The sequence below is a fragment of the Myotis brandtii genome, unplaced genomic scaffold (assembly GCF_000412655.1).
Source record: "Myotis brandtii unplaced genomic scaffold, ASM41265v1 scaffold374, whole genome shotgun sequence".
NCBI classification, from domain to species: Eukaryota; Metazoa; Chordata; class Mammalia; order Chiroptera; family Vespertilionidae; genus Myotis; species Myotis brandtii.
The window spans coordinates 1,612,017-1,620,360 of NW_005364372.1; the positions used below are offsets into that span (position 1 = coordinate 1,612,017).

At 48.3% G+C, this 8,344-nt stretch overlaps 1 protein-coding gene across 1 annotated transcript in view; it reads left to right on the forward strand.

Moving 5' to 3' along the window:
• Positions 1 to 8,344, forward strand: part of RAPGEF5 (Rap guanine nucleotide exchange factor (GEF) 5) — a 199,888-nt gene that overhangs the window by 189,951 nt on the left and 1,593 nt on the right. The window contains exons 24-25 of the mRNA XM_014544637.1: positions 2,549 to 2,613; positions 6,667 to 6,721. Of these exons, the coding sequence (XP_014400123.1) occupies positions 2,549 to 2,613; positions 6,667 to 6,721 (120 nt within the window). The remainder of the gene's footprint in view (positions 1 to 2,548; positions 2,614 to 6,666; positions 6,722 to 8,344) is intronic.

Here is an 8,344-nt window from a genome sequence, read left to right on the forward strand (position 1 = left end):
TGGAATCTGTTACGGAAGCGGGAAACCCTACAGAAGTGTTGAGGCTCACGGTCCCAAGCAGCTGAATAGTCTGTAGAAAGTGGTGTTTTTGGAGATGGTGGTCCCTTCCCACAGAGGGAATACACGACAGGTGTGTGAAGGTAAACTGAGTCCCTGCGGGTTGTGTACGTGCCTTAGAGTAGGGTCAGTGTTGCAGTTTTGTGGGGTATTTAACTAAAAGGAATGGCGGGGTGCTTGTGTGTGTCTTCTCTCTCTTCTACTTGCCATCTCTTCAGATGGAGCCTTTCACCCGCAGTTCTGTGCTGTGAAGTGTTTGGAGTGTGTCCGGGCGACTCCGGATAAAAGGGGCCTGGCACCTGCCATTCCCACCTGCGCTGCTTCACACCCGTGACTTCCGCTCTGAGGTGCCAGTGTCTGAGCTCAGCCATCTCCTGGTTTATCTCTCACACCTTTCCCATCACACCCCTGCCACGCAAAAGGGTCCGAACCCTCAGTCACCTGAACCCCCTTCTCCTGCTTCTCCTCCCTCCCCACCTGCCAGAAGCTTCCGGGCCTTATTCCCATCAGCATCTGCCTGCCCGCCCCGCCCTCAGAGAGCAGCCCTCTCCTCTGCTCCCCTGACAAGTCCTGAGATGGAGGGTAAGTGAGGCCCCCCAGGAAGCAGAGCCGTGGCTGCAGGCGCCCCCTGTGCCGGGAAACCGGCATGTTGACTGTGACGGGTTGTAAGAAACGTCAAGTCCCGCCAGCGGGTGAGGTACCAGAGGGACAGTGGTGAGGGGACTGGGCTCCCCGGGTTGGAATCCTGGCTGTGACGTGTAGAGCTGTGAGCGTGGGACAGCTGTGCATGTTCTTTGGACCAGTGTTCCTCCGCATTCTGTCCTGCCGGGGCTTTACCTTTGGTCCTTTGTGAAGATTCGATGCGTTAATGTCGCGTCGGACGCTGTCAGTAAATATAAGCTGTCACTGTTTTCATCGCCCCTCACTGTCATCCTTGGGATCACAGGAGCGGGATGGCAGTCAGAGGGCGTTTGTCACCCGAATTCTCCGGCCATTCGGAGAGACCAGGCCTGTAGGCGGTGGTTCGCGGGGAGAGCATGCACATGTTGCTGTGTTTGCCAAACAAAAAAGGTGGAAGCTACCTGTGTTGGCTGCTCTTTCCTAAATACCGTCGCACAGTGAAAACTTGCGAGTCTTTTCTGAAAGCAAAATCATGAAAGGTGGTACAATAGCCAGAGACTTTGTCAGACGCCTGTGTCACTGCATTGTTTTCTGCTAGGACATCAGTTTAAAGAGGAAAAAGAAAGAAAAGGAAAAAGGCTTAGGGAAACGTTGCAGTGGGTGCTGGAAGCTGTGTAAGGGGTGCCTCGAGGAAAGTGTATGTAGAACTCGTGTCGCCCCGCAGTGGGCAGAGTTAGGTGGCCCAGTGTGTTGTGGGCAGGTTTCCGAGCACCTAGCTCTTACTTGCCCCCCGGCGAGCCAGCAGGATCAGAGTCTTGATTAAATGCCAGTGCTTTTCCTTTCTATCTGCAGGGCTTGTACAGTGTCCTCTTCCCTCTTTTACATCAGGTTGTTTTAATCGATTTTTGGAAATTATTTTCATTTGGTTGGCCCTCCGTGTCTGTGACGAAACCTGATTATTTTCATGCTCTTCAAGTTGCCATGTATTTCTTACTCTGGTTCTTGTCAGTGAGGATTCCCTCATGCTCCGTCATGGACCCTCTGATCTGAACGTTTGCATCATCCATTCTCATAGCTTCCGCTGCTGCCTTCGTTGTGCCCAATTCCTACAGCCCTGTCTCCTGGGAGGGCACCTCTGTTTCGTGCAACCACAAGGAGACCTGTGTTTGAAGATCTTCTGTCACTTTCAATGCAGTGACGCTCAAGCCAAACATAACACTTCCTTCCTCTCCCCATGAGCCTTCAACCTTTGTCCTCAGGTTATCTTCATCGGCGGTGTTTCCTTTCTACCGGGCGAACATGGCCGGGGACCTTGCCATTTTCAAACCTACCTCCTTCTCTACTCACGTCTGGTACATAGTCAGGCACTGACTTGGAGAGCCAGAAATCTACATGAGACACCTAAATCTAAGTCTCAACATTTTATATAAAGCAGGTTCCCTACACTTTGCCAAAAATTGTTTTAAAAAAATACATAAATATTAAGATATTATTTCTGGAGATTCTGTTGTTTTCTGCTTGATGGTCTGACCTAAAAACATAATGGACCTGCCAGGTCATAGAATAGTATTAAGTCTTAGTTTATATGAAGCAAGTTAGAGTCAAACACTTCATTGTCAGTGCAAAATATGTACTTGCGTTAATGTTATAACGTTTTCTCCCCCCACTCCACCCCACTCACACACACATAAATGATGCCCTTTCATTTCGAATAATGCACAGATTCAATTTCAAGGTGCCGTGTCAAATGCATGGGCCAATCCATAATGTTTAAGAAAAATGAATAAGGGATGTTGCATCAAGACCTCTTCAGCCCTGACTCCTGATCCATTCCTAATGGTACATGTATCTTTTTGCTTTTAATTTCCAGATGTAACATTTATTCACGAGGGAAATAAAACGTTTTTGGATAATCTCGTCAATTTTGAGAAGCTGGTAAGTAGCTCGCATTGTTTCTCCCTTTTCAAGTGTATGCTTTTCCCTTTTGCACCAAGAAGCCAGTGGATGCAGCCCTTTTCTTCAGTGAACACGTGATGATTTCCAGGAGCTATTTGCTGCAGGTGGTGCATTGTCAATAAAATGTATTGCAATTAAAACTACGTGGCTAGCAAGGTTCTGAGGACCAAATATAAAAAATCTGCTTTTTAGTGTTAAAAAATGGAACTTCATTAGGTTAGCATCAGCAACGGAGGGTATGCTATTGAACCAAAAATAAAACGTAAGAGTCCTGTCGGGGGAATTCACACTCCTGAGGTTGAGTTTTACAGCTTGAACAGTGTCTCTCTGTGTCCCAGCATGCACTGCTCTCCTGGGGAGGTGCCCACCTCCCAGTCCTCCCAGCGTGGGTAGGAAGGGGGGATGGGAAGGGCCAGCATGTGAGGGGAAGGACCCCCTGTCATCAGCCTGTGGACAGAGGGGGCCACCGTGGAGAGGCCGTTCTGACAGGAGAAAGGTCCCCAGCCAGAGCTTTTCCACAGGGATTCTCTCGAGTTATTCCCAGGACGTGGCCGGGGCTTTGTTCTGCGCGGGCTCCTCCTGGCCTCTGTGCCAGCCACGCCCCGGGCAGAGGAGGAGTTGCCTGTCAGAACTGAGCGAGTATAAAATAGGAGTGCTCCAAGGAGCCCCGGTGGACGACAAGAAGGATGGATGTGTCTGACCGATGAACTTTAGTCATGAATTAGATTGTCCTTCATGGTTAAGAACGATACCAGTGACCCCTGTCCATAGATCCTGGCCTCTGACCTTTCAGTCGTGGTGATGGATTTGTGTGAACTCTTTCAGGAAACGACCCCCGGTTCCCTGGGAGGAGGGAGGGGCAGGGGGAGTGAGGTGGGGGACGCAGACCATGACCACAGAACAGTGCAAACTGCTGAGTCCACACAAGGTTTGGCGTCTGACCTTTGCCTCCCGAGTGCCCTGCTCTAACTCGCCACACACAGGGTGAGAGGGCACAGGGCCACCGTACAACCCAAGGACCATGCACCTAGGGTCTGAAGGCAGGAGTCAGGCTTCTTGCCGTAGGTGTAACCCCCGAGGACCACCCCTCTATGGCTCGTTATTTTTAAAGTGGACATGCCTATAACTTTCCAAGTCTCTCTCTGCACTAAGTGCTTTGGAATCAGAGCTCAGTTATTTAGATACTACATACAGTCAAACCAACACAGCTGGGAATGGGCATTTAAAGTGTTGGGGTTTCCGTACTTATTCTTTGAAGGTGTGTTCTGTGTCACTGTGTAATGTTCTGAAGATCACAGGGCAGCTATTTGCAACGAAAGGCTGTAGGCACCAACATTCTTGTTTTTAGGCAGATTAATCTCCGATGTTTGGTATTAATGGGAGGATTGCAGGAATATCAAACCTTTGGTGGATATTTACTCCAAATCCTGGCCAATGCATCAGATAAGCTTTGGAGAGCCTGTGTGAGGATATAGGGTGGGGCTTGTCACGCCAGGTGGAATCCCCTATAAAGGTCTAGTAAGTTTCCTTGGAATATGGGAGGACAATTGCACTCTGTACGCAGACGGTTACCCATTGTTAAGGGCTGACTGGTGCTTGACCCTCTCCCGAGCGAACCAGTGGTTTGGTTAAGCTCATTGTGTCATTTCCCCTAAGTGCTGCAGAGGGAGAGAACAATTCAATAACGGCACAAAGGGGAATGAGCGATGGAGGGGGCCCCGGCCCCCTGCTCTCCTTGTTTCTGACCAGCATCTTGGTCTTCCCTGCTTTTCCGAGCAGCCCCGGGGAAGGCCTTCAACGCCTGCTGATGTCACCCAGGGTCTTGCTTTCATAAGTACTAAGATGTTATACTAACCATTAGGGCTAAAACTAAGAAATTCTACCTAGGTGTACACCTACTGTGGTCAGTAATTATCTGGGCCCTTAATTCTTTAAGAAGGTTTACGGAAATAGCATAGCATATATGTAAGTAATACCTTATTTTCAATTTTAAATTCCTAAAGAGAACTTTTATTAAGAAGACAGAAGCTACGTTATATGAGGCCCTAGGACACACAGTGGGTTCCTAGTCCTCGAAGTAGATGGCATTTAAGATACAGCACACCTGCTGCTGACCCCCTCCTTGCACAGAAAAGACGGGGTGACGTTAGAATTTTCTAGAAGGGCAAATATCTATTGTACATAACCTATGTTATACTCTGATGCCGGGGAATGAAACTGAATTTCCTAGGAGAGGCAGTGTTTTTAAGGATATTTCTTAGCAAAGAACAAGGTTTCACTTACGCTAAAACAGGATCATCTTTCACAATAATGAACCGATAGGACGTAACTGAATTAACTTGTGGGGAGTCGATTCCTCATGACGGATATTAGCTTAACCAGCTAGCAGAGAATTCAGTGCATTATCTTTATCGGGCTGATTCAGGCCGACACATTAACTCAGAAGACCCAGGAGCGCTCAGCGGGCCTAATGAGATTCCCACTGTTCCCCACGCTGCCTCAGTGGCTCTCCGCGTTCCAGTCCAACCTGTGACCTCATGGAGAAACAAATGCTCTCCCCTTCCTCCTCTCCATCCCTCAATGGGAAGAGCATCATCTTTTCACCATATCGTCCTCTCTCCGCCTTCAGGAAGCCTAACGATGAGGATCAGGGCTCGGGTTCCACGCTCAGGACTGAGTCCTGCGAAAATGGCACACAATAGAAATCAATGTGACGCCGAGGGACTGCCGGGAACAGTGGCCACGAGGGAAGGAAACTTAACAATACACTCGCAGACATGAGTCAGGCCTGTTTCCTTCACACATGCAACGGAGCTCCTGCTCTAATCCCTGTCCTATTTAATGTGCCACCACTTAGAAATACAGCTGTGAGAACAATTTAATAAGTAGGTCACATTCACATACTACAGTTTCTATAGTTCTGTGGTATTAACTTATGACAGCAGTGGTCCCCTGTGCGTTTGCTGTGTATGCACGACCCTGGGCTCAGTGCACACGCACAGGGCATGGCAGGTGATGCCACCTGGAGGGGTTTGGGGCACCAGGTAATGAACAGTGTGGATGCCTGAATAATGGGATGATGTTTGGATCTTGATCTGAAACGATTAGGGAGTCACTGCGACTTTCCCGAAGACTAGAGCAGGACGAGAGTGTCTGGAGATTGTTCTGGAATGTGATGGGGGAACTTGAGCGGAGAGTGGCCTTGCCCTAAATGCTGTATTTCTTCCATCGTGGAAAACCGAGCGTGACGGCACTTAGAAGACGGTTGCAGGGGCACCAATAGGAGGCGGTGGGATCTCGTCCGAAGCAGCCGCGAGTTTAAGAAGACTTTTGCCTGGAGACCAGGGAGGACTGTAAAGAAAGACGTTGAAGTAGAACACTGAAGAGTGTAAGAGGGAATCTAATTATACATTTTTGTGAAGATCTGGAGGTTCTAGAAAATGTTTGTCTTTCGTGAATGCCTCCCTTCCTCTCACCAGTTGAGACACGTGAACCTTTGATTCCACAAAAATGCCAACCTCCATCCGGCAGGTGGCGGGAGTCAACGTTCATGACAGCTGGTAGACGCTGGCAAGCAGAGCCGGCCGGCGGGACCTGGTCTACAGGGAAAGCTCCACAACAAATGCAACAACACAAAGCCCATTGCAGTGTACAAAGGACAGTGAGGAGGTTGAGAGCGACACCTCCCAGGTTCACAGGGGGAGCTCAGTAAGGCCTCCTGGGGGAGGGGCAGGCGGAGCGCCCCCTGGAGGGCAAAGCCTTAGCACATCGGGACGGGTGGACCCGGGCGGAGGAGAGCTGCATCTTTGTTTTCCCGGGGCTCCGTTAGAATCGTGCAACTGGGTGGGGGAGCCACTGTTTCTACAGACAAGGACTAAATACTCTTCTGTAACCCAAGCTCAGTATTATCACTTAAAGTCCAGCTCCAAGTTACACCCCAGGGTGTAACTACCTATTGGTCCCGGCAAGCATGCTCCTTGGGCCGCACCCGCAGTGACCCTCCCACTGACCTGCTTCCTGCTTGCCTTCCAGCATATGATTGCCGACACCGTCCGGACCCTGAGACACTGCAGGGCCAACCAGTTTGGTGAGTAATCGCAGTCGGCGTGCAATGTACATTCACGTGCAGCGGTGTAGACAGTGACCCTGTCACAAGGGTTTGTGGTAAAACGTGTAAGCAGACTGTGAAGTATAACATGCATGTTGTACACATACACTGCACTCCCTGTGTTTCATCTCACATGTTTGGGAAGCAGAGGGAGGCAAGATAGGGCAGCAAGATTGTACTGTAGAGAGTGACTTCGGACCGTCAGAAGCTCCCACCCCAGGAAGTCTTGTTAGCTTGCCCATTGGCACAGAATTGCCAGTGGGTTTATCAGGGACGGCCCGTCCCTAACCTCTCTGCCTGGAGCCTTCCTGGAATAGGAATATCGTTGCACATGTGCCTAATGCAGCCTCCAGAGTCTGTCCTCCTCTCCAACAAAAATTTCCTGTCTGGGGCTGCCTTTCCCTGAAAAAGTGTGTTCTGAGCGCTTTTGTAGACTCCCAACTGAGGCCAACGTAAGTAGGAATATTCGTTCTTTTCTAAATCTTGGGCACAATTTACATTATGTTTCAATCATGTTAAAATATTGCAGGAAGGAAAGAAATTGACTTTATTGAGTTCACGGAGCTTTCGCATGGGCGGTGGGATCCTGTCACCAGTATTGGTGACTGGTGAATGGAGATATTACCCCTATGGGTATGGAGCAGAGGAAGCTCAGAGGTTAATCACACAGCCATTATCACCCCGAGTCCGCCCGATTTCCTGGCCCATACCCCTTCCCTTGCCTTGGGCAGATTCAGTAGGTATAAAGGGCAATTAAAAAAATAGAAAGTTCAATTCAATAATTATAAATCAATCAAAGGTGTCTGCTAAGTAAAACTTACTTTGTTAAATAATTCATCCTCATTGTAAGACAATTTTTCTTTAACAATACAGAATATATGTAAAGTAGAAAAATCAAAGTCGCACTTTCTAAGGATGGGTGCACATTCTTAAGAATCATTTTTTTTTTTGTCTGGGCTGGTCTTGGCTGGCTGTATCACCCCCCAACAAAACAACTGAACATCTGTATGAATTCTGTTCGAAAGGAAGAATTATAAATACAAGACCTAATTTTCTAAATATTCATATCAATACCACTTGATATTTGCTTATATAATCCCCATTAAGCACAGAAGTACAATGCTGTTACAAGAGAAACAGTGATAGTAACGTTATCCTGAGATCCATTCAAGTGCAAAAGTATAATGTTGCTAATGAGTTCATACTTCTTTCATCCTCCTGTGCTTCCCAAGTATTTATGGGCCCTTGGCTAATCCCAAGACTTCAGTTGCATTTACTCAGGCCCTGGTTTATATGCTGCAAGTGTGGACGGGAAGGCTGGGCTGACCTTGGCCCTGTCTTGAACCTCCCATCACCAGAGAGTAAGTCTCCTTAGCACAAAGCGAGGGAGAAATTCAGATAACTATGAGGCCTGTTTGTGTTCTATACTTCTGTATCTTTAAAAATCATATATGTGACTGAATTACCTAAATCCAAAATGACAGTGTAGATAGGCACGGTGAACCACTGTCAGCATTTGGGATAAAATAAGATAGTGTTAGTCAAGGCCCCTATAAACCATAGAGTGCCTGCAAGTGTCCATTGTCATGATTGGAACCATTC